The sequence below is a fragment of the Hypomesus nipponensis genome, chromosome 18, assembly GCF_054491055.1.
Source record: "Hypomesus nipponensis isolate SF chromosome 18, ASM5449105v1, whole genome shotgun sequence".
In the NCBI taxonomy this organism is placed as follows: domain Eukaryota; kingdom Metazoa; phylum Chordata; class Actinopteri; order Osmeriformes; family Osmeridae; genus Hypomesus; species Hypomesus nipponensis.
The window spans coordinates 21,732,436-21,756,692 of NC_140378.1; the positions used below are offsets into that span (position 1 = coordinate 21,732,436).

Genomic DNA, 24,257 nt, shown 5'->3' on the forward strand with positions numbered 1-24,257 from the left:
AGCCCAACGGAGAGTTTTCAGACTCATATTCTGACTAGAATTATGAGTATGACAACGTCAGGCTACCTAGCCATAGCCTGGCAACTAAGGTAGGTTACTTGGGAAGGTACACTAATAACTACTCTCCACGTCCTGATTGGTCAGCTGTCAAAAAGGCGCTTGACCTCACCCAGCGCTTTTCTGAAAAGTTGAGAAAATTGAACTCAAAAAGGCGTCGGGCTCAGCGCTTTTAAAAACGTTTTTAAAAGGCGGCCTCTTCTTAAAAAAAAAGGTGGCTGCCTTTTTCCTTTTCCAATAGGGTTGCATGTAAAGGCAGCGCTTTTTTTCTGTAAAAATAAGTCAAGTGTGAACGCAGCCTAAGGCATCACTTTCGAGGACGTACATACTACGTTGCTCTGATTGGTTGTAGGTATATCCAATTGAGCGAAGAGGCATTTTTTTTACGAATCGAACTGGCGACCTTCAGATTACTAGCCCAATTCCCTAAATGCTCAGCCACATGACTCCCAGATTCTGTATTGGACAACACAACACTGTAGATATAGGGCCTTGTAACAGTAGCCTATTTTGGCGACATTATTAACAAGCTTTAAATGCTAATCAAGCCAAGCTTCTACCTTCTGACCAGTGTTTTGTAGGCTAGGTGTTTTCCTTGGTCGGCTTTAATGCTGAACGGACAACCTACGTCATCATGAGCCTTCGCCGTGACAGTTCTACCGGAGGGCCATTGCTGTTAACTGGCAGGTTTAACTACCTCAGTGTAGTGCTCATTTAGCCTGGAGACACCACTCCCTCACCTTCCCTCCTCCTCCCCCTCTTGCTCTCACGCACCCCCTGAGCAGTGAATCGTCTGAATTCTGAAGTCTCAGCTGTCAGATCCCGAGCTCTTACCTCCCCGGTCAGGAGCTGAAGCGTCCAGCGCAGTGAGGGTCGGTACAAGTTTACTTTTTGAGCAATGTCATGTTGACACGGCCAGCATGTGGAGAACCACGATAATCTACTGCCACGTTCTCACTCTCACGAGCCAGCTAGTGCGGCCACAGGTGAACATGCCTCCGCTCGCACCGGGAAATTGCAGCTTGGAGTGCGTTCGGCAGGTACGTCCTCGTGAACCCTTCTTGGTCCGACGTTTCTTATAAATATTCCTTGGCGTATCTGTAACGTCTGTCATTGTATATTATAGAATGTAAGATAGTATTTCTTAATTTCTTCATTAATCTCCTACTTTCTCGATGGAATATTAATGCTTTGCTTTGGTTAAAAGCGGTTGCTAAATGATTAAATATAAAATGTAGTAGAGTGTAATGATATGACATAGACTTGGCTATAATACCTCTACAGCTGTGGTTGCAAGTTTAGTTCCCTGAACTACTTTTCAAAGAACTAGAACAAACGTAAGTGAGTGGCTGATCAGTGACTTGTTTACCTATACCCGAGGATCGGTAAGTGGCCTGTTTTACTAGAGTGGGAGCACGTGATTCTTGAGCTCTCCTGTTCTGCAGGTTCAGAATTACGTTTACAGACGGAGACATTCAGAAAGTTGACAACAGAGAGAGAGAGAGAGAGAGAGAGAGAGAGAGAGAGAGAGAGAGAGAGAGAGAGAGAGAGAGAGAGAGAGAGAGAGAGAGAGAGAGAGAGAGAGAGAGAGAGAGAGAGAGAGAGAGGAGGGGGAGGGGGAGGGGGAGGGGGAGGGGGAGGGGGAGGGGGAGGGGGAGGGGGAGGGGGAGGGGGAGGGGGAGGGGGAGAGATTTAACAGCTGGATAATGTCCTTCAGGCCTGTGTTGTGCGTGGATGTGTGTGTTGATGTGTGTGTTGGATCTGCAGGGGTTCCCAGGGTGTGAGTACTGTGGTGGTGTGTGTGTTGATGTGTGTGTGTGTTGGTCCTGCAGGGGTTCCCAGGGTGTGAGTACTGCAGGATCAGCAGACAAGATGTGGAGATGAGTCTGGGGATGAGGTCTCTGGAGCAGTTTGGGAGTAAGTCTGGTCTACTTTACACAATGGTTACACGATCACCATGGTTACATCATGTTTCAGTTGTTACACAATCTAATCACATCTAATTTCTGTAGCCCTGGTTACAAGCAATGTGCTTCATATGATCTAGTACCAGACATATAACCAACCTAAACCCTAGCCCTAAACCCTCAGATCAACAGCTACAACCAACCTAAACCCTCAGATCAGCACCTAGAACCAACCTAAACCGTAGGATCAGTACGTAGAACCTGGGGCGTCGCTAGACCCTTTAAAAAAAGTTGTTTTAAAAAAAAGATATTAGTCAGTGCATTCATTTTTATTGATAATCCCGGAAAAGGTACAGAATCCCAATTTAAGGCTTTTTAAATCAACGTAGTTGAAAACACAAACTGATGTGTGCAAATGTCCGCGTGCTCCTCTGTGCTTGATAATAGCCACTGCAGCGCACACAAGTCCAGGTGTAGGCACGTAAGTCAGAACTGAAATAGGCTAAGAAAACATTACGAAACTAAAGAAAGATTTAAAATAACAGACCAACTGATCATCTTTGACTCAAACATAATAACATGAGTCCAACATAATACATTGCTAAATGAATAAATGTAAATGTAACATGACCAGTGATCAACATACCTAACCCTAACCCTTCTTCCTAATGTCCTGAAGATGACCAATGGGGTCCTGGGGAGGTAAAAAAACTGAAACAAAGGATCATTATAGATCAAAAGTACAAGATATAAAGTAGCTCTTACTTACCTGGATACCTACCTGGATGTTTTCCCAAGAGTGGAAATTTAGTCCACCTCTCAGCCTTTTCTGGGGACGATAAATCAGTTAATAAAAACACAATAGACTTGTGCCAGTGCAAGTCCAGCCCAACATTGGGCTGGGAGTTCTTCATAAAACTAACCCTAACCCTTCCCTGTAGACTAACCCTTCCCTGTACACTAACCTTTCCCTGTACACTAACCCTTCCCTGTACACTAACCCTTCCCTGTACACTAACCCTTCCCTGTACACTAACCCCTCCCTGTACACTAACCCTAACCCTGTTCACATGTTAGCATACGTCTGTGTTGTTGTGATAACTACTGAGGTCTATGTTGTTATAACTACTGAGGTCTGTGTTGCTGTTGTTATAACTACTGAGGCCTCATTATTCCCAGCATGCATCACTGCATCTCATGACCCCGCTCTCCAGGTTGTGTTCCGTGGCCATGCAAGTCATTGCTAGGTGACGAGGATGACGCATGTCAGCATTACGTTGAGGCCCCGCGTGACTTGAGGGTCGACTTCCTGCCCGACCAGGACCCCAAACACGACACCATCATGGTCTCCTGGAGACCCAGCCCCTATGGTGAGTACCTCACCCTCTCTCTCACCCTCACACTGTTATCTAGCCCCTATGGTGAGTACCTCACCCTCTCTCTCACCCTCACACTGTTATCCAGCCCCTATGGTGAGTACCTCACCCTCTCTCTCACCCTCATCTTCTCAGACCTTAATTTCTTGACCCCTCTCATCCTCTCCCTCTCACACTGTATCTGATACATATCTTTCATGGCAAATAAAACCCTTTCAACAACAACAACCTTTATTTATAAAGCACATTTAACACAATACAACACGTCAACACGTCTCACACAATACAAAATACAAAAAACAGTAACACATCACACAAAGACTCAATACCATCAATATTATGGAACGCCGAGTTAGTCAAAATTAAATCAATAAATAAATAGGTAAATAAATAGATAAATACATACATAAATAAATATGGCTATGAAATAAATTCTGAAAAAAAAGATGGCAATAAATATATAAATATAGCATTATATAATTACATAGCTGAATCAATTTACCGACATCAATAAATAAATACATTTATTTATTTCAAAATGACGTTTTTGTAAAGACAACAGGTATTTAATTCATGGGACTTTTATTTCCTAATGCCACATTTATTTATTTCATGGGACTTTTACACGCCACATTTATTTCCACATGTATTTCCACGCCACATTTATTTCCACGCTACATTTATTTCTGTGCTGTATTTATTTCAAATCTCACATGCAAACGAGAGGGGCGTGGTTATCGTCAGACCAACGCAGCAGATAGCTATGCTACCTGTATGGGGGTGACAGTGGAATCGCACTGCCGAACGGCATGGCTTGTCAGGATATATTATTTTGGCACAGATAGTAGATTTTGTAGATGTACTTGGGCGGATAAGTGCTCTACAGAACATAGATATTGAAGTCTTAAATAGTTTGAGACTTATCGAGCACTGTTGGTGTGCAAGATGTACAGGTAGTGGGGGGTGATAAGTGCCAGGTAATGTTAGCTAACACAGCTAGCAACAAAGAAGACAATCACTGCCACCACCGCTACATCGCTCTGCTATTATGTGGATAACTAGGTTGATATGGCACCTGATTATAACGATCTAGCCTCACCATTATGCCATGTATTACCATTTAGTGAGACGAGACCTGAAGTGAAGCCAGACCATTCCAGACCTTACCATACCTTTGGATTTACAGTAGGCTACTGCTTCAAATTGAAGTCAAGTTTCTTACCTCTTTGTTATTATTGGCAATTTAAAGTTGCAACTAACCAAGACGTGTCAAGACCAAGACCCATTCAACACGGTACACAATAACCAAACCCAGATATTAGGTACAGGTTTATGGAATTATTCAATATTAAATCAAACCACTACCACTGGACTCGTTTTAATGACCATTCAGTGACAAAACGGGTTTGGCTGTTCATATGTGCCAATACAGCACAACACTACTAGCTCTACAATAGCTAGCTCTAGCTGAAATGGCCACACTGATGTCGTCCTTTTATTATTTTGTCAGCTAGCTAGCCGGATAGCCAGCCACTTGGCCTAGTACAGTTGCCGACTTCGAGAGCGGTGACAGCCAACATACCACCTAGGAAGACATAGTGTTGGCAGTGATTGTTAGCTTTGCAGACGAGTTCCACGTCACACGAGCGAAAGCCATGTTTATAAAGGTAACTTCAGCGCAACCTCATAGCTATCAAAGATCAAGTCCCCACACGTAGGCTACTAAGTCACCGCCATCACTCCCATACAAAGGCAGAGACGACACAGACATTATGGGCAAAGCTTGTCTACATTGTATGCCGTTCGGCAGTGCGATTCCACTGTCACCCCCATACAGGTAGCATAGCTATCTGCTGCGTTGGTCTGACGATAACCACGCCCCTCTCATTTGCATGTGAGATGTGAAATAAATACAGCACTGAAATAAATAAATGTGGAGTGGAAATAAATGTGGTGTGGAAATACATGTGGAAAAAATGTGGTGCGTAAAAGTCTCAAAAAATAAATAAATGTGGCATTAGGAAATAAAAGTCCCATGAATTAAATACATGTTGTCTTTACAAAAATGTCATTTTTAAATAAATACATGTTTTTTATTTATTGATGTCGGTAAATGGATTCAGCTATATAATTATATAATGTTATATTTATATATTTATTACCATCTTTTTTTATTTCAGAGTTTATTTCATAGCCGTATTTCTTTATGTATGTATTTATCTATTCATTTACCTATTTATTTATTGATTTAATTTTGACTAACTCGGCGTTCCATACAATATAACCAGACACAACTTTCATTTCAGTTTTCAAAAGCTAGAGCATTGAGGTGGGTCTTAAGAAGAGCCTTATGAACCGGTAGTGAGACTGCTTGTCTAATTCGGAAGGGTAAAACAGTCCACAGTTTAGGAGCCGCTACTGCAAAAGCACAATCCACTTTTATCTTGTACTTTGTTTTGGGCACACTTTCTGAACATTCTATATGCTGTTGAAATATGATATTCATATTAATATTCATATTTTATGAATTTTCATATTAAATCATACACCTTAACGGTTTATACCATATTGAAGAAGAGAACTAGGGGATTTTCATGATGTGAACAAATATATGATTACTTAAACAAATCGTCCTTTATTAAGGTGATTTCAGGAAGCCATTTTCTACCAAAATCTTCTCCATCCACCATACCTCATCAGACAACTTAATTTTGTATCACTTATTTTACAAGATGGAGAAATACTTTGATGAAATATCCACAATTCTGTGGGCAACATAGAACAGAAGACAGATTGCAAATATCATGTTTTGATTAAAAGTTATGACCATTATAGTTAGCCTGACGTTGTCATACTCATAATTCTAGTCAGAATATGAGTCTGAAAACTCCGTTGAGCTGTGACTACGGTGCGTGTATCAACCGAACTCGTAAAACAAAAGCCTCTTCGCTCAATTGGATAGACCTACAACCAATCAGAGCAACGTAATATGTTGTTTGTTGAAAACGAATTCAACCCAAGGGCTCTTTCGTAACGTTGTTGATTAAGTTACTGTTGATCATCTGTCCATCATCGTACAAAGCCCGCCCTGGCAATTTCATTGGTCCGCCCAGATCCTGGTTTTATGTAGTTGTTCCCAATACGAGACCCTCCAGACCCTGGTAGCCAGGCTAGTGAATAGTGGAAACATGGGGGAAACCAGAATTCCTCTCCCCAAGCAGCAAGCGCTATGGCTAGATACTCCTCTCCATAACAAAAAATGTTCGACATTCTTCCACAATCGACCGAATTGGCCAAACAAGGCATTTACATTTAGCTTAAAGTGTACATAATCTAGGTAGTCAATGTTGTTTTTTTAAGTTTCACAGAAATCTGCTAAAATCGAGGCTAAACGATGCTACTACCGTCATAGCTGCCTGTCACAAAAGGCCAAACCGGACACGTAGCCTAATTCTTCCTGAAAAAAACTCACGTCACTCCCACAAACAAATTCTTTGGAAGTAAAAAGTTTAGACTTTTAATTTACAATATTGACAACTCATATTAAGAAACTTGTCTTTCCTTATAATATTGTCTCCGATTTCAATTTGAAGCTGTTAATCGTGAAGTACGGAGTACCATATAACGGCCTAAATCTAACACCGTAGGCAATCTCCCATGGTGTGCGCTCTGGCTCCGCCTCGGAAAACAATGGCTGCCGACGATAGTACATTTATTTTTGACTGGCAGTGACCCCTTAACCAATTAGATGTGCTTTGAGCTTAAGTTGTCATGAGTATCTGTCAGTTTTCACAAATAAAATCGATGATTGGATGGGAAAGTTATTAAGGCGGGATCCATGGGTCTTTTTCGACCCATATTTGAATGGTCCGGCAGGAAAGAGTTAATTTGTAGCGACATCGTGGCACATTTAAAAGTAAGTGATTCGAAGATCTCAGTGCCCTAGCAGGACAGTATGGCACAATGAGATCACATATATACCTTGGTGCACAGCCAGACAACGCCTTATAAACAAACATAAGGATCCTAAAATCAACTCTAAACTTAATGGGAAGCATGTGAAGGGATGCCAAACAAGAGAAATATGATCCCTCTTTCTAGACCCAGTCAAAAGTCTTGCAGCTGCATTTAGAACAATTTGTAATAGAGATAGTGTAGAATGAGGAAAGACCACAATAAAGAGAGTTGCAATAGTCTAATCGTGATGTTACACATTTTGTTTGTTCTGATTCTGATATCCAACTCAGCACCACTACAGCTCCATGTTGTGTGGCTGTGTCCTGGAGGGTGCAGTTTGTCACTGTGTTGTTGTCCTGCAGGCATCTCCTTCCTGAGGGGCTTCCAGGTGCTGCTGCAGGTCCTGGGAGGAACCCGCTCCTCCTGCCAGCTGCTGCTGCTTTCTAGTCGCACCTCCCTCTCCCCCTCCCATGCACACAGGGTATGCCCTCTTGACCTCCTGCTCCCTCCCTCCCTTCCATCCTCCCACACACTCAATGGACTGGCTGGTTGGTGCGTTCAGGTGTAACCAGTTGTGTTGTGATGGCTGGTGTGCAGGTGTACAGGTCGGACCCCTTCCCAGGGCTGGTTCTGGGGGCTCAGTACGTGGTGACAGTCCTGGCGCTGCCTGTGCCTGAACAGTGGGACCGATTTTACCTGAGCAAGGCCTTCTCTACACGTTGTGAGACCACCTACACGTATATACACACACTCACATACACAACCTTCTAGAAAACACAACCTTCTCATAGAATACATTTACAATAAGTGCTGAATTCTCATGATTAATCCAAAAGAAAATGAGAGGACAGATTACTACAGACTTACAGTGTACTTATTCAGTGTATAGCTGAACATTCACTGGATGCAAAGCTGTCTAACAACAGACTGGTTGTTCCACAGCGTGCCCAGAGAAAATGGGTCTGGACCAGTGCAGGAGAGGTGAGGAACATGGCTAGCGTCACAGCTGTTCTACTGGTGGTCTAGCATGTTGTACTGATGCTGTAGCAAGTTGTACTGGTGGTCTAGCATGTAGTACTGGTGGTCTAGCATGTTGTACTGGGTGATTTTCTCCTAATATTCTTGTTCCAGACTGGTACCCCAGACACATTGAGGTGCTGCAACAGGGGTGTGATGTCATCGTGACCTTTAACCTCGCCCCTCCCAACCTGGACATCCATCACTACTTCTCCCTGTGCTACGGAGAAGGCCTGAACAGATACACCACCATCATCCCTGTGAGACGATGCTGTGTGTGTGTTTGTGTGTCTGTGTGTGTTTGTGTGGAATGTCTGTGTGGAGTGTGTGTGTACCTGGTCAAAGTATACAGTTCAAGTATTCACAGCGCTTCGCTTTTTCAACATTTTGTTATGTTACATCCTTGTTACAGCCAAATTGGATTCAATGTTTTCCTCAACATTCTATACACATTACCCCATAAAGCCAACATGAAAAAAAGTTAGATTAACATTTTTTATAGATTTGTAAAAATGTTACATTTTGAGGAAAAAATGTATGTAATACATTTTGGATGAACATAACATTTGTAAAGAAGCGCTGTGAATACTTGTGGAACTGTAGGCCCGTGAGATTCACTGACAGGTTCCTGGAAATCTGCCCCACTGTCGGAGCTTGCTACAACCTTATTGAAAGAAGAAATGAAAGAGGAATTATTGTGTTGTCTCAGTTACACTATCAGGACTTGGAAATACAGTGACTTGCTAAAGTGAGAAATGGCTAATAGATCATAACATAATTTCAGGAAATCCAACAGCTGCAAGACCCAGTAAAATGTTATATACAGCTAGCAAACCAACGTTAGCTAGCATCGCTAACGACATTGGCTAATTCAACTTTGGTAGGCTATCCTCAGAATTTGCAATTTAGCTAAACGTATACTATAGGCCTATCTAAAATAATTTTGTAGACATACCAATCGATTTTGCTACGCATGGACATAGGCCTACTATCCACAACCGAAGTGTGTTACGGCATGCTGTAAGATTGCCTGTATCAAGTGCGGCATATATTTCAGTGCAGGTTAAAATCCGATTTTCGAACACAAAGCTCCCATTCTGGTGGGGTGCAGGTTTCCTAATGGACCGCGCCATCTTTCCAGATCGACTCGTCCGGTCTTGCGCAGAAGCTTGTTCCTAGCTCCGAAACTCGTGCATGCTTGCAACTAGCTGTATACGTCATACTTTGCGACAACCAGTAGCTTGTGAGCTGGAGCTAAGGCATTGTAGCCTGATGTTGTCATACTCATAATTCTAGTCAGGATATGAGTCTGAAAACTCCGTTGGGCTGTGACTACGGGGCGTGTTTCAACTTCAGCTTGACAGTCACTCTGGTCCACATATTCAGGATGTCAGCAGAGGGCGCACTGCCATCTGTATGGAAGCAAATCAGTGACGTGTTTTGAATTTTAAAAAGCATTGAATACTTACATTGAAATTCAAACAACACATATGAATATATATTCAATATCAAAACAAAATCCGACCCAAAAATTCAAGGCTCGGTATTTCAGCTTCTTCTTTATTTTGTGAGGTGGCTGATGAGTCTCTGGAAACATGCTTCAGTCCGATGTAATCAAATTTTGCATTGAGGCTCTATTGATCTGCAAGCAATTTTATCGTTGATCTGCTCTCCTATGCGCCCTCTGCTGACATCCTGAATATCTGACTGTCAAGCTCGTGGGAGCAACTTCCGGGTCACAACACAAAAATACGCAAAATTGAGAAAGAAGACACACTCCAGGTGTTGCACCTGTCACTCTGCAGGAACAGGCTTTGTGAGCCACAGGAGCAGGGGCGCTTCTACAGGGGCCAGTGCCATTTAACTATTTTTTTTTAAAGTTTATACGTTGTTCTTTTTCCAGTAGTCATTATGAAACGAGGAAGGGACATTGCAGCCTTTTTTGCCAGAGTAAATAAAAAAGTGAGAGAAACATATCAAGGTATTGAGAGAGCTGAGGAGCTGGAAGAGGGAGAGCCAGAGCCGTTAGTATGATTTTAATGTAAAGTCAAATTTAAGTATTTAAAGTTTAAATATAATTTGTTTCCATTTTTATGTGCCCCTCTGATTAAACACGCCCCCCCCCCCCCCCCCCTGGTCCCCCCAGTAAAATGTGTCTAGAACCACCACTGCACAGGAGGTTCACTGTCTGATGTTGTTGTTATGGCAGAGCCCCAGGAACAGGACTCACCACAGCTACCAGATCCAGGGCCTGCAGGAGGGACACAACTACACCTGCGAGGTCAGGGCGTGTTCTGCATGCTTGTGTGTACTGAGCATGTGTGTGTACACTGTGTGTGTTCAGCATGTGTGTGTGTGTGTCATCTTCCACCTTCTCTGCCCACAGATAGCAGCAGATGAAGTGGACTCGGTCAGAAAGGCCTTCAGCATTGAGGTGCTGCACATTCAAACAGGTAGGGCACTGGCTGCTGGGACAGACAGTGATGACAGAGGACTTATGATCTCAGAGGAGCTTAAGCAGTATTCACCTGTTTTAATAGTATATCTTCTGACATGCTGTTGAACCTCTCCTCCTCACCCTCCCTCCTCCTCCTCACCCTCCCTCCTCCTCACCCTCCCTCCTCCTCCTCCTCACCCTCCCTCCTCCTGCTCACCCTCCCTCTTCCTCCTCACCCTCCCTCCTCCTCACCCTCCCTCCTCCTCCTCCTCACCCTCCCTCCTCCTGCTCACCCTCCCTCTTCCTCCTCACCCTCCCTCCTCCTCACCCTCCCTCCTCCTCCTCACCCTCCCTCCTCCTGCTCACCCTCCCTCTTCCTCCTCACCCTCCCTCCTCCTCACCCTCCCTCCTCCTCCTCCTCACCCTCCCTCCTCCTCACCCTCCCTCTTCCTCACCCTCCCTCCTCCTCCTCCTCACCCTCCCTCCTTCTCACCCTCCCTCCCTCCTCACCCTCCCTCCTCCTCACCCTCCCTCCTCCTCCTCCTCACCCTCCCTCCTCCTCACCCTCCCTCTTCCTCACCCTCCCTCCTCCTCCTCCTCACCCTCCCTCCTTCTCACCCTCCCTCCCTCCCTCCCTCCTCACCCTCCCTCCTCCCCACCCTCCCTCCCTCCTCACCCTCCCTCCTCCCCTTCACCCTCCCTCCTCCTTCTCAGACCCCTCCTCCCTGGCAACTGCTTCAGTGTCTCCGGCCCTACTGCTTCCTGTAGGCCTGGCTTTGTCCGCCATATTTGTAGTCCTGCTGTCGGTGCTGATCAGGAGACAATCTCGTCTGTGGATGAAGGCTCTGGACATGGCAAGGCCAGGTGTGTGTTTCACCACAGTGAGCTTTACAGATTTGAGCGTACTCCAGGGTTTGGTGTTTTGTATAGATACGCTACTGTGCATGAGAAATGTCTGCTCTGATTGGTCTCACACATCCGTCCACATTGAAAATCTAAGATTTCCTCTGGAGTGTGTACCAAGCTGCCATTTTTAAAATGGAGTCAACCGCCTTTATAAGGTTGCAGTGTAAACTGAAAACCAACATTGCTATGGTTACTTGTTCTCTTTTGCTTGTTGTTCAAGAGGTTCACCTGAACGTCTTCCTGTCATGTGATTCCAGACACCACACAGCAGCATCCTGACCGGAGTGGCTCACCAGAGGAAATTATATCACCAGAGGAAGTTACATCATTGACCGGCAGCAGGTCGACGCCTCCTCGGCTTCTGATTTGCTACAGCAGCCGGGATGGCCCCGCCCACGTCAGGGCTGTCATGCACCTGGGAGCCTTCCTGCAGCAACACATGGCCACTCAGGTACAAGAGTCTGGGAGATTGTGTGTGTGAGTATTTTTTGCAGTGAGAGAGTGTGTGTGTTTGTTGGAGTGAGTGAGAGTGTGTTTGTACCCAGGAGAAAACGTTTCCAAAAGATTTGTGTTCTGATTGGTCATATTTACATTTAGTCATTTAGCAGACGCTCTTATCCCGAGCAATTTACAGTAAGTACAGGGACATTCCCCCGAGGCAAGTAGGGTGAAGTGCCTTACCCAAGGACAAAACGTCATTTGGCACGGCCGGGGATTGAACTGCCAACCTTCAGATTAGCAGCCCGATTCCCAAACCGCTCAGCCATCTAACTCCCATGTGCATCCTAATGGACCCAAATCTTGTGTGTGTGTGTATGTATGGTGTGTGTGTGTGTGTGTGTATGTATGTATGGTGTGTGTGTGTATGTATGGTGTGTGTGCGTGCAGGTGTGTCTGGACCTGTGGGACTCTCTGAGCGTGGCGGAGGAGGGCAGGGTGGGATGGCTTAGCCGCCGGCTGCAGGAGAGCGACTACGTCCTGGTGCTGTGCTCCCGAGGGATGAAACCCCCGAGGGAGGAGGGGGAGGAGAGCAGCTCCTCCTTAGCCGTGGCCCTGATTGCAGAGGAGCTGGGTCGCACCAGGGCCAAAGGGCAAGACCTGTCCAAGTACATGGCGGCCATGTTTGAGTACAGTACTGAGCGTGACGTGCCAGCAGCTCTGGGGCTGCTGAGTGCGTACCGACTGCCCCGCGACCTGCCGCTGGTCTTCTCCCGCTTGCACCGCCTCGCCCTTCACCGGCCTGGAGCCGCCCTGATGCTGCCCGGCCTGTCAGAAGAGGGCTATGCCTCGCTGCCCTTAGGGGCCGCCCTGAGGAAAACCATCCTGGAGGCGGGGCTAGAGCGTAACGTCTTCCTGGAGGTGGGGCTAGAGCAGCGGGCTGACAGAGGGGGCGGAGCTACAGCACTACATACAGAGACTGTGTGATTGACTAGCAACACACAGATATAGAATAGATAGAACTAGAGATGCTCGGCCTATTTCACTTCCAGTCTCTACTCCAACACTGGCCCCAACTGCAGTGACAATTACTGTAATCCTACCAGGTAGTGTTTGGAGACAGATAATCAGATACAGACTAGAGGGATATGCATCTATACAGACTTGATAGATCTGAATTTAATAGAGCTGTTTATACAGTGAGGATTTATGAAGCCAGTAGGAAAGCAGGAAATAGAGCAGCCAATAGGAATGAAGTTTATAGAGCAGCCAATAGGAGTGAAGTGTATAGTGCAGCCAATAGCAATGAATGTATAGGGCAGCAGTATATATTTTCATGCGTAAACAAACCCACCTCACCTCAGAACAACAGTCCTTGTTCTGCCATTGTATGTCATGTATGTTATATTTGCCATGTATGTTGTGTATATCATATATGTAATATGTGCCATGTATGTTGTATGTCATATATGTTGTATGTTATATGTGCCATGTGTGTTGTATGTCATGTGTTGTATGTTATATGTATGTTGTATGTCATATATGTTGTATGTGTCATGTGTATATAGTGTCAATGTGTCATGTATTATAAACATTTTATTGAACTGTATTGTATCTGTCATTGTATTGAGCTCATACTGAGCTCTGATGAAATCAAATCTTACACTGTGACTTTATATACATGCATAATTTAATATATGAAACAGATCAGGCACTTGGAGACTGATGAATATAAGCTGCCGATTCAAATCTCTGATGTGTAGGGTGATCGCAGAGCTGTTTTTTTTAGCATGTATAACAACTGACCTGTTACATGTTAAAAAGTTTATTTTTGTTTATATTTGGGAAACACAATAATGTGGTGGGTGTGTTGGAAAAGTGACCATGCCTTATCTTTAATCAAGTAAAATAATAAAGCTACTAATTTAGAGGCACATTGTGTCTTGATATGTCTTGTTACCAGTGACGATACAACCTCTCAGATTAAATTATAAATAGTGCAGTGCCTGTGATGCAGTGCTTGTGATGTTTGTGCCTGTGATGCAGTGCTTGTGATGTTTGTGCCTGTGATGCAGTGCTTGTGATGTTTGTGCCTGTGATGCAGTGCTTGTGATGTTTGTGCCTGTGATGCAGTGCTTGTGATGTTTGTGCCTGTGATGCACTGTTTGGGATGTTTGTGTCTGTGATGCAGTGCCTGTGATGCAGCTTTAGTTGGTGTTGGTCTACATCTCTCAGATCACAATTTACATCCTCAAACTACTTGTTCATCCTCCACATCATCTAGTAATTTATGCATTTCATAAAAGCAATTAGGCCTACTCTTTCTCATGAACAAATTACCAATGCTTTTGAACATGCATCCGACTGTCTGCTGTTTCCTACATCATCAATTGCTTATGACGTGGAACTGAATACATGGCCTTCGTCCTCTTCCAATCAGTATCCTTCTTAGTCCCAGCAATCAATATCCTTATTCTGCATGAAGTAGGCCTACTCATGGTGTAACATGGTAATCTTTTAACTATTTATTTTTCTGAAACGCAAATCGCTCCTCCAAACAACTTCAACCGCACGTCCTTGGGTCCTGGACAACTGCAAAATTCCCACTTTGCACAGAGCCCGGATCTCAAACTAATAGTAACACTAAAAAACTCCAAAACGCCACACACTCACAAAAAGCGATTCCTTGCATTATATAGATTTTACAGTTTTTTTTTTTTAAAGACTCTTCCGCCCGGCACTAAAGCAGCCTTTCTCAACAAGTGTTCATGATAAAATCCTGTCTGTAGTAGTCAACCCGAAAATAAAATTCCGTAAGTAAGTCAAGATTTTTTTTTTTTGATTGGCTTGCCAGAACGACCACGTTTCTCGCTGGCTCGTCTCTTTCCGCCCTCAGTTCTCTCGTGAGCAGACGCACCAGCGTGCAATCATGGTGCTCGACTTGGACCTGTTTCGGACCGACAAAGGCGGCGATCCTGAAGTGGTCAGAGAGACACAAAGAAAGAGATTCAAAGATGTGACACTTGTGGACAAACTTATTGAAGCAGATACAGAATGGAGAAAATGTAAGTTCCACCATCAAGCTGACTAACGTTCGGTGTAGCTAGCGTGTTAGCTAGCTAACGAACCACCATTCATTGAATAAGAGTCCGCATGGCATGGAAGTTGTATCTGACTAGCAACGTTAGCTTATGATGGCAACATGTGATGTGCCTAAAAATGAGACCAACGTTATATCCTGATCGTATACCGGGTTGTTTCTGCAATTGGCCGTGAGCTTGGTAGTGACTTAGCTAGCTAGCTAACCATCAGCTACTATGATCGGTGTGTGAACAACCATACGGTACGTCATCCAATTCACAATCTGATGCAATCCCTTCCTACCTTGTTGCTGTCAAACCTCGCCCCGTATCGCCGTGGTCCGTCTAACAAAGGCAATATTGTCATCAAGTACACGACACTAGTTAATCTACAACTGTATTTGTTTATGAAGCTAGCATAGTGTCCGTTTCGCATCATTAGTATGAAGCTTAATTAATGAGAACGCATTGGGTTTTCAAGATGCTGAGTGATCACTTTCCCCCCACCCCTTACATCTGCTCCCTCTTTCCACCCCCCCTCTCCCTCCACCCCTCCCTCTCTCCCTCCCCCAGGTCGCTTCACTGCAGACAACCTGAACAAGGCAAAAAACCTGTGCAGCAAAAGCATTGGAGAAAAGATGAAGGTAGGGCCTCCCCTCCCATTAGCTTTTAACATGCTGGCTCCTGGAACCCATCATCCCCCCACTGCAAGGGGAGCGGGAGTGTGTATGTGTATTAATACTGTGTATGTGTGTGTGTGTGCGTGCGTGCATGCATCTATATATATATATATATATGTGTGTGTATCTGTATGTGTGTGTATCTGTATGTGTGTGTGTGTGTGTGTGTGTGTGTGTGTGAGTAGAAGAAGGAGCCAATGGGGGAGGATGATGATTCTGTTCCTGAGGATGCCCAGAACCTGGAGGCCCTGAATGCAGAAACGCTCTCAGTATGTACACACACATATATGAATACATATACGCTTATACCAACATAGAAACATACACACTTACAGCCCCCCCCCCCCCCCACCAGGCCCTGACCGTGTCCCAGATCAAGCGTGTGCGTGTGCTGGTGGACGAGGCTGTGCAGCGCAGCGACAGCGAGCGGGTGAGGCTGGAGGCCGAGCGCTTTGAGTACCTGAGAGAGATCGGCAACCTGCTGCACCCCTCCGTACCTATCAGCAACGATGAGGTCTGACTCTGCTGTCTCACAGCCTCCCCTCACCCTCCATCTACTCTTCCTCCCTCATCTTCTCTTCCCCTCCCTCACCCTCCTTAATCTCCTCTTCCTCCCCCTCCCTCCCTCCCTCCCTCCCTCCCTCCCTCCCTCCCTCCCTCCCTCCCTCCCTCCCTCCCTCCCTCCCTCCCTCCCTCCCTCCCTCCCTCCCTCCCTCCCTCCCTCCCTCCCTCCCTCCCTCCCTCCCTCCCTCCCTCCCTCCCTCCCTCCCTCCCTCCCTCCCTCCCTCCCTCCCTCCCTCCCTCCCTCCCTCCCTCCCTCCCTCCCTCCCTCCCTCCCTCCCTTATCTTCTCTTCGTCTTCCTTCTCTTCCTCTTCTCCTATGCCTGTGTCTGTACTGGCCAGAGATGGTAGTACAAACATTAGTACAGATACTTACTGTTTAAAAAGACTGGTAAAAGTTGAAGTACTGACTACACTTTATCACTGTGTGTGGGCTCTGACATATACTTCAGTAAAAAGTAACCATTACAAGTACTTGTTTTGGTGTCATGCTGGTAACTGCTGATCACATCGTAGTAATACAGAAAGATAAACACACACGCAGCAAACATCTCCCTCATATATGGCCATGGGTGATCAGTAATGTCTCTATTCTCAGTTCTGTAGACATCACTAACTCAGTCTGCCGCATCCATAACATATACTTTTTTTCTCTCCAATAAATAAAGAAGCCTAAAACTGAGTAGAGTAAAGCAGAGCATAGTGTATAGTCCTCATCAATGATGTAATATGTTTCTCAGTGCCTTCTGCCTTTTGTTGTGTGTGATAACCAGGCACACAATTACAAGAAATAATATTGATCATGCCACCAAATACAGATTAAAACTAAAGAATCGAGCCTGGCTTTAAAATGTGAGAAATAGAAAGTACAGATATTTGTGTAAAGAATGTAAGGAGTGAAAGTAAAAAGTTGTCAGAAAAATAAATAGTAAAGTACTGATACCAGAAAAATCTACTTAAATACAGTATTTCTTCCCATCTTGGGTGCTGGTGTGTATACCTGTGTGTGTGTGTGTATATTAAAGTGTGTGTGTTTGTCAGGATGCAGATAACCGCGTGGAGAGGACGTGGGGGGATTGCGCCGTGCAGAAGAAGTACTCCCACGTGGACCTGGTGGTGATGATCGACGGGTACGAGGGGGAGAAGGGGGCCGTGGTGGCTGGCAGCAGGGGCTACTTCCTCAAGGTACACACACACACACACACACACACAATGGATACACTCGCACATATACACACTCACACACCCCCCCGCCCCGCAGGGCCCGCTGGTGTTCTTGGAGCAAGCTCTGATCAGCTACGCTCTGCGGATGCTCTACAGCAAGCAGTACACGCCCCTCTACACACCCTTCTTCATGAGGAAGGAGGTCATGCAAGAGGTCGCCCAGCTCAGCCAATTTGACGACGAACTCTACAAGGTAGGAGCCCTGACCACCCCGTTACTAGCCCCGTAACTCGCCCTGTAACTAGTCATGTAACTAACCCGTAACTAGCCCTGTAACTAGTCATGTAACTAACCCCGTAACTAGCCCTGTAACTAGTCATGTAACTAATCCCGTAACTAGCCCCGTGTCTCTACGACTGCTGACTAGTATACCTAACCTCTCCTCCCCCCAGGTGATAGTCCTGACTGCTGACTAGTATACCTAACCTCTCCTCCCCCTCCTCCCCCCAGGTGATAGGGAAGGGCAGTGAGAAGTCGGAGGACAGCAGCATCGATGAGAAGTACCTGATCGCCACATCGGAGCAGCCAATCGCAGCCTTCCTGCGAGATGAGTGGCTGAAGCCTGAGGATCTGCCAATCAGATATGCCGGCTTCTCCACCTGCTTCAGACAGGAAGTGGGCTCACATGGGCGTGACACCCGGGGGATTTTCAGAGTCCACCAGTTTGAGAAGGTGAGGAGGGGGAGGCTGTTATTAGTCATGGTTCACACTGGTGATTAGAGGCCCTTGTACAAAAAATAAAAATTGTGAACATGTAACATTTACGTACTGAACCTCTCGTTCCCCTCCCCAGATTGAGCAGTTTGTCTATGCGTCTCCTCATGATAACAAGTCGTGGGAGATGTTTGATGAGATGATTGGCACAGCGGAGGAGTTCTATCAGTCTCTGGGTATTCCCTACCGTATTGTCAACATCGTCTCTGGTACGCACACACTCACCCAACACACACCCAACACACACCCAACACTCACCCAACACACACCCAACACTCACCCAACACACACCCAACACTCACCCAACACACACCCAACACACACCCAACACACACCCAACACTCACCCAACACTCACCCAACACTCACCCAACACACACCCAACACACACCCAACACACACCCAACACTCACCCAACACACACCCAACACACACCCAACTAGGGCTGCAACTAACGATTATTTCATTCATCAATTAATCTGTCGATTCTTTTTTTCGATTAATCGGATAAAACAACAAAAAAGCATTAATTTCCAACCCCTTTATTCAAAAACAGAAGTGACAGTGCAAGAAATCTTCAGTGTGAGAGTTTTGTTTAAAACATTTGAATGTGTGAGTTTTGTTTAAAACATTTTTGAAAATTGAAAGGTTGTGGAAGTAGGCCAGACTTTATTATAATAATCTGGTGTATATGTAAGATTTGTTGACACAATTTTGAAAAAAGTTAAGATTTGCGAAGATTAAGCTATTTTCAAAGATAAGTGATTTTCTATCATTTTATTTGAAACAAACTGGACCAGGCTGTCAGCAAATGATACCAACTTAATAAGTTATTTTGTGTAATATATCTATGTATATACTGAAGCTGCAATAAACATTAGTATGTCAATCACGCACCAAAACTTCATGCCCTCTGCAAACGTTTTATTTAAACATTTGCTGATCTCAGCAGGATGTAAATGATTACAAATATAACATGTGTATGAACACGGACGTATAAACAGTTAAACAGATTTACATAAATAAAAATAAGTATAGCCTACATACCATGAAATGTGAAATGAAATTTACACTTTAAATTAAATATTCGGAATTCCCTCTGCAAGTATGACTTTTCAGTTTAACTTTTTTCCAATAATAAAACAAAATTGATTAAAAAAATAAATAGAATTCCCTCTGTAGCCAAACAAATGTAGGGCCTACTCTAGAAGAAGACTCAATAGGTCCCAAAAACATCTCTCCTCCTTTAATTTCCCTGAAGATATTGCTGGGCAATATCTTGTCTGTCCAGTTTGTCAAGTAGGCTGCGTCTTGGTGAATATCGCACACAGCAATGCCATCAAGCTTTTTTTGTGTCATGGTTGCAACCATGTTTTCAATCTGCGTAACGCACTGAAACTGCGCTCTGCCTCCGCAAATGATATGGGCACCATCAGAAACCTTACAAGTGCCTCTACCTGCTAATACATGCTAACAACGTTAGACACGCTAATACATCGCTAACATCGTCTAATCAGCTCCGCAGTTATTAACTGATGCTTGTGGCCTTACATAGGGAGAGTGGTGGGGACGGATCGGGGTAACTAGGAATCTGGGGGGGGACATGTCCCCTCCGTCCCCAGTGCCATCTACGCACATGTCTGACAGTAACTCCAGGGCCACTTTTTTCCCTGGCTTGAACACTGGAGCTCAGGTCTGATTCCAGCCCAGGGCGTCTCCCGCACGTTCTCCCCTCCTGTACGTTCTCCCCTCCCGCACGTTCTCCCCTCCCGCACGTTCTCCCCTCCTGCACGTTCTCCCCTCCTGCACGTTCTCCCCCTCCTGCACGTTCTCCCCCTCCTGCACGTTCTCCCCCTCCTGCACGTTCTCCCCCTCCTGCACGTTCTCCCCTCTTCTGATCACCAACACGTGTGGTGCACACACACTAGGGATGGGAAGATTCACCGGTTTGCATCGGTGCATCAGCTTAAAAGCTCACAATGCAATCAACACGTATGGTGCGGACACACAACATACTCCTCCCAACACACACACAGACACACATCAAACACCAGCATTTAAACACATAATATATACAGTAGATACTATACTTTTTATTTTATTTTTCAAACATTGTTTTTATTCCAGAAAGATAATACAGAAGGTTCAATACAGAACCATTCATTTTGGTACACTGTCTTGATTTCTGTTTTCTTATCTGAGAATCGATCCCATCCACACCACCCACATACTGCCAATACCAACAAGGCAAAAGATAGAAGGATGAGGTTGGGAAAGGGAGCGATTCCCACTCTGCGTAAAGCTCACATCATGTACGCAGCTGTGCATACTGGGCAGAGCTGTTAGGGCCTTTATATTGTGGTCAGATGGCTGAGCGGTAAGGGAATCGGCCTATTAATCAGAAGGTTGCCGGTTCGATTCCCAGCCGTGTCAAATGATCTTGTGTCCTTGGGCAAGGCACTTCACCCTACTTGCCTCGGGGGGAATGTCCCTGTACTTACTGTGTCGCTCTGGATAAGATTGTCTGCTAAATGACTAAATGTAATTTATCTGGGGGTTTAGGGTGTTAGGGTTAGGTGTTAAGCCCTGTCAAAGTGAATTCAAATGAATGGTCATCACCCAGCTTCGACAGAGCTTGATAACAACCCATTTATTTGAATCAGGTGTGCTGGAGTAGGGAAACATCTAAAACATGCAGGACAGCGGCTCTCAAGGACCAGGATTGGAGAACCCTGCTCTCGAGGAATACTTAAAGTTGTTCCTAATTTCAGGAATAGCATTAGGCATTAAGCCAGACTGACTCATTCGGTGGTCAAGGAGATTTACACTCCAGTACTATCCTTCTGCAAGCCACCAGAGAGACAAAAGCAAATGCGTTTTTCTTATTAGTGGACATAAAGACTCTAACCCTCACTTACTAATACAGCTGAAATGGCCATTTCTGCATCCGGCCTCACAATTGTAACTTTGGACAAAACATATGAGCCATGTGTGCTGAAGCAGACATGCTGCGGTCACACCTGTCATCAATGTCTGAATATATTTTGGACAGTTTTGATTTGGTGTAATACATTTGACAGTAGAGACTATACTGTATGTCCTATTGTATATTAGTATATATCAGTCATATAATTTTTCAGTACATATTGTGAGTGTGTTGTGTAATAGCATGTTGTCCATGTTGCAGGAGCATTGAACCACGCTGCCAGTAAGAAGCTGGACCTGGAGGCCTGGTTCCCCGGCTCAGCTGCCTTCAGGGAACTCGTCTCCTGCTCCAACTGCACCGACTATCAGGCTCGCCGCCTCCGCATCCGCTACGGCCAGACCAAGAAGATGATGGACAAGGTGGGGGGTTTGGTGTGTGTGTTCATCTGTGTGTGTGTTCACCTGTGTGTGTGTTCACCTGTGTGTGTGTTCACCTGTGTGTGTGTTCACCTGTGTGTGTGTTCATCTGTGTGTGTGTTCATCTGTGTGTGTGTTCATCTGTGTGTGTGTTCACCTGTGTGTGTGTTCACCTGTGTGTGTGTTCATCTGTGTGTGTGTTCACCTGTGTGTGTGTTCACCTGTGTGTGTGTTCACCTGTGTGTGTGTTCACCTGTGTGTGTGTGTTCACCTGTGTGTGTGTGTTCACCTGTGTGTGTGTTCACCTGTGTGTGTGTTCACCTGTGTGTGTGTTCATCTGTGTGTGTGTTCACCTGTGTGTGTGTTCACCTGTGTGTGTGTTCATCTGTGTGTGTGTTCACCTGTGTGTGTGTTCATCTGTGTGTGTGTTCACCTGTGTGTGTGTTCACCTGTGTGTGTGTGTTTATTCACCTGTAAATGTATTCACCTGTGGGGGGTATTCACCTGTGTGTGTGTGTATGTATATTCACCTGTGTGTGTATTCCCCTGTGTGTGTGTGCAGGTAGACTTTGTGCACATGTTGAATGCCACCATGTGCGCGACCACGCGTGTGATGTGCGCCATTCTGGAGAACTACCAGACAGACGAGGGAGTCACTGTACCAGAAACCCTCAGGGACTACATGCCCCCTGGTGAGACTCAGGCCTTCATCTAGACACTCACACACCCTCAGGGACCACATGCCCCCTGGTGAGACTCAGGCCTTCATCTAGACACTCACACACCCTCAGGGACCACATGCCCCCTGGTGAGACTCAGGCCTTCATCTAGACACTCACACACACTCAGGGACTACATGCCCCCTGGTGAGACTCAGGCCTTCATCTAGACACTCACACACACTCAGGGACCACATGCCCCCTGGTGAGACTCAGGCTGATATATGCTTCTGAGAAACAGACACATGGGAACGCCCTCTACGAGCTCTGTCAGCCCTCGGAGAGCCTCAGAGAGCTTGACGTGCACCTCCTGAATTTTAACTATCCGTCGTAATTTCGGATACCCCCTTGGCTGTGATTGGTCCGTATTAAGAACTGCTTGCGTCAGGGGCGGGGGCGGGGTTGCCTGATAAACAGGATGAACAGAATCCTTTGTCCGCCATTGCTGTAAGTTTTTACAATTCATATTTCAGATAAACAGTACACGTAAATCAGCATCTGAATTAAAATGTGACGAGAAATGGGCAGTGTAGTTGCTGAAAATGTGCGTATTTTATTGATGACCCGGCGATGGTATTGATGACGACTGCCACACAAATACGGTTTCTCAAAGGTTGTCTTTGACAAAAAAACGTTGCGCCACCTACTCTCCTGGCGGTGAATTGTTTTCAGCACTCACAGCCTACGGAGAACCATGAACGAAGTCTATCCGTCCGTATCCGTGCGTATCCGTGTGCCCGCCCATCCGTAAACGCAGAAGCATATTTCGGCCTTCATCTAGACACTCACACACACTCAGGGGCTGCATGCCCACTGGTGAGACTCTCATCTACACACACACACACACACACACAAACTTATATACATGTTGTCACACTCGTATACATGGAGACACACTTAAACTTATAAACAGGATGGGGTTATTAAAACTACTCCCTCCTCTCATCCTCCCCATCTCTTCTCCTGTCTCCTCCTCTCGTCTCCACCCTTCCTCTCGTCTCCACCCCTCCTCTCGTCTCCACCCCTCCTCTCGTCTCCACCCCTCCTCTCGTCTCCACCCCTCCTCTCGTCTCCACCCCTCCTCCTCTCGTCTCCACCCCTCCTCTCGTCTCCACCCCTCCTCTCGTCTCCACCCCTCCTCTCGTCTCCACCCCTCCTCCTCTCGTCTCCACCCCTCCTCCTCTCGTCTCCACCCCTCCTCCTCTCGTCTCCACCCCTCCTCCTCTCGTCTCCACCCCTCCTCCTCTCGTCTCCACCCCTCCTCCTCTCGTCTCCACCCCTCCTCCTCTCGTCTCCACCCCTCCTCCTCTCGTCTCCACCCCTCCTCCTCTCGTCTCCACCCCCTCTCTTCTTGTCTCCACCCCTCCACTTCTCCTCCAGGTCTGAAAGAGATGATTCCCTTCGTGAAGCCGGCTCCCATCGACCAGGAAGTGTCCCGGAAGCAGAAGAAGCAGCAGGAATCTGGAGGCAAGAAGAAGAAACAGGGGGGCGGGGCCCAGGGCCTGAGCTCACAGGTGGAGAACATGTCCGTCAGCAGCTCCTAGGCTGCTGATTGGTCCCTTCACTGAAGTTAAGATTACAAATAATCTATCCCTCTCCTTTTATCATTTCCTATCTCTCCTCCCCCTATCACTATTCAACATCTGAAATGGGACCCTCTCCCCCCAGCACCCCCCTCCCTCCATCGTGAAGGAACACACTTATGTTATATTACCTTCATCATCATCATGTTGCTAGAAGTCCTTGTAGAGAGGATGTCAGAACCATGTATGTACAACCTGTATGATCTCACTGTGTCAACAACAATGTTAAATAAACACAAACATCAGTTAACAATATTCTG

General features: G+C 45.8%; 2 protein-coding genes across 2 annotated transcripts; both read left to right on the forward strand.

Moving 5' to 3' along the window:
* The first annotated feature begins 28 nt into the window (after positions 1-28).
* Positions 29-14,025, forward strand: LOC146252727 (interleukin-17 receptor D). The gene is made up of 13 exons (XM_084680624.1): positions 29-89; positions 629-1,097; positions 1,890-1,974; positions 3,179-3,334; positions 7,660-7,778; positions 7,895-8,018; positions 8,240-8,278; positions 8,429-8,574; positions 10,524-10,595; positions 10,701-10,767; positions 11,466-11,615; positions 11,915-12,108; positions 12,546-14,025. The coding sequence occupies exons 2-13, from the start codon at positions 978-980 to the stop codon at positions 13,080-13,082; spliced, it is 1,809 nt and encodes a 602-aa protein (XP_084536750.1). The 5' UTR covers positions 29-89; positions 629-977; the 3' UTR covers positions 13,083-14,025.
* Positions 14,026-14,969: 944 nt separating this feature from the next.
* On the forward strand, positions 14,970-24,252 carry sars1 (seryl-tRNA synthetase 1). The gene is made up of 11 exons (XM_084680628.1): positions 14,970-15,160; positions 15,749-15,819; positions 16,041-16,124; positions 16,211-16,369; positions 17,458-17,601; positions 17,678-17,833; positions 18,091-18,312; positions 18,434-18,563; positions 21,541-21,698; positions 22,258-22,387; positions 23,795-24,252. Exons 1-11 carry the CDS (start codon positions 15,025-15,027, stop codon positions 23,956-23,958), a joined length of 1,554 nt encoding a protein of 517 aa, XP_084536754.1. The 5' UTR covers positions 14,970-15,024; the 3' UTR covers positions 23,959-24,252.
* The last annotated feature ends 5 nt before the right edge of the window (positions 24,253-24,257 follow it).

Coding starts and splice junctions, on each gene's coding strand:
- LOC146252727 (XM_084680624.1), top strand. CDS start 978: ATGTGGAGAACCACGATAATCTACTGCCACGTTCTCACTCTCACGAGC. Junction 1,098..1,889: donor GCTTGGAGTGCGTTCGGCAG/GTACGTCCTCGT, acceptor TTGGTCCTGCAG/GGGTTCCCAGGGTGTGAGTA. Junction 8,279..8,428: donor TCTGGACCAGTGCAGGAGAG/GTGAGGAACATG, acceptor TTCTTGTTCCAG/ACTGGTACCCCAGACACATT.
- sars1 (XM_084680628.1), top strand. CDS start 15,025: ATGGTGCTCGACTTGGACCTGTTTCGGACCGACAAAGGCGGCGATCCT. Junction 17,834..18,090: donor TTGACGACGAACTCTACAAG/GTAGGAGCCCTG, acceptor TCCTCCCCCCAG/GTGATAGGGAAGGGCAGTGA. Junction 22,388..23,794: donor CAGGGACTACATGCCCCCTG/GTGAGACTCAGG, acceptor CTTCTCCTCCAG/GTCTGAAAGAGATGATTCCC.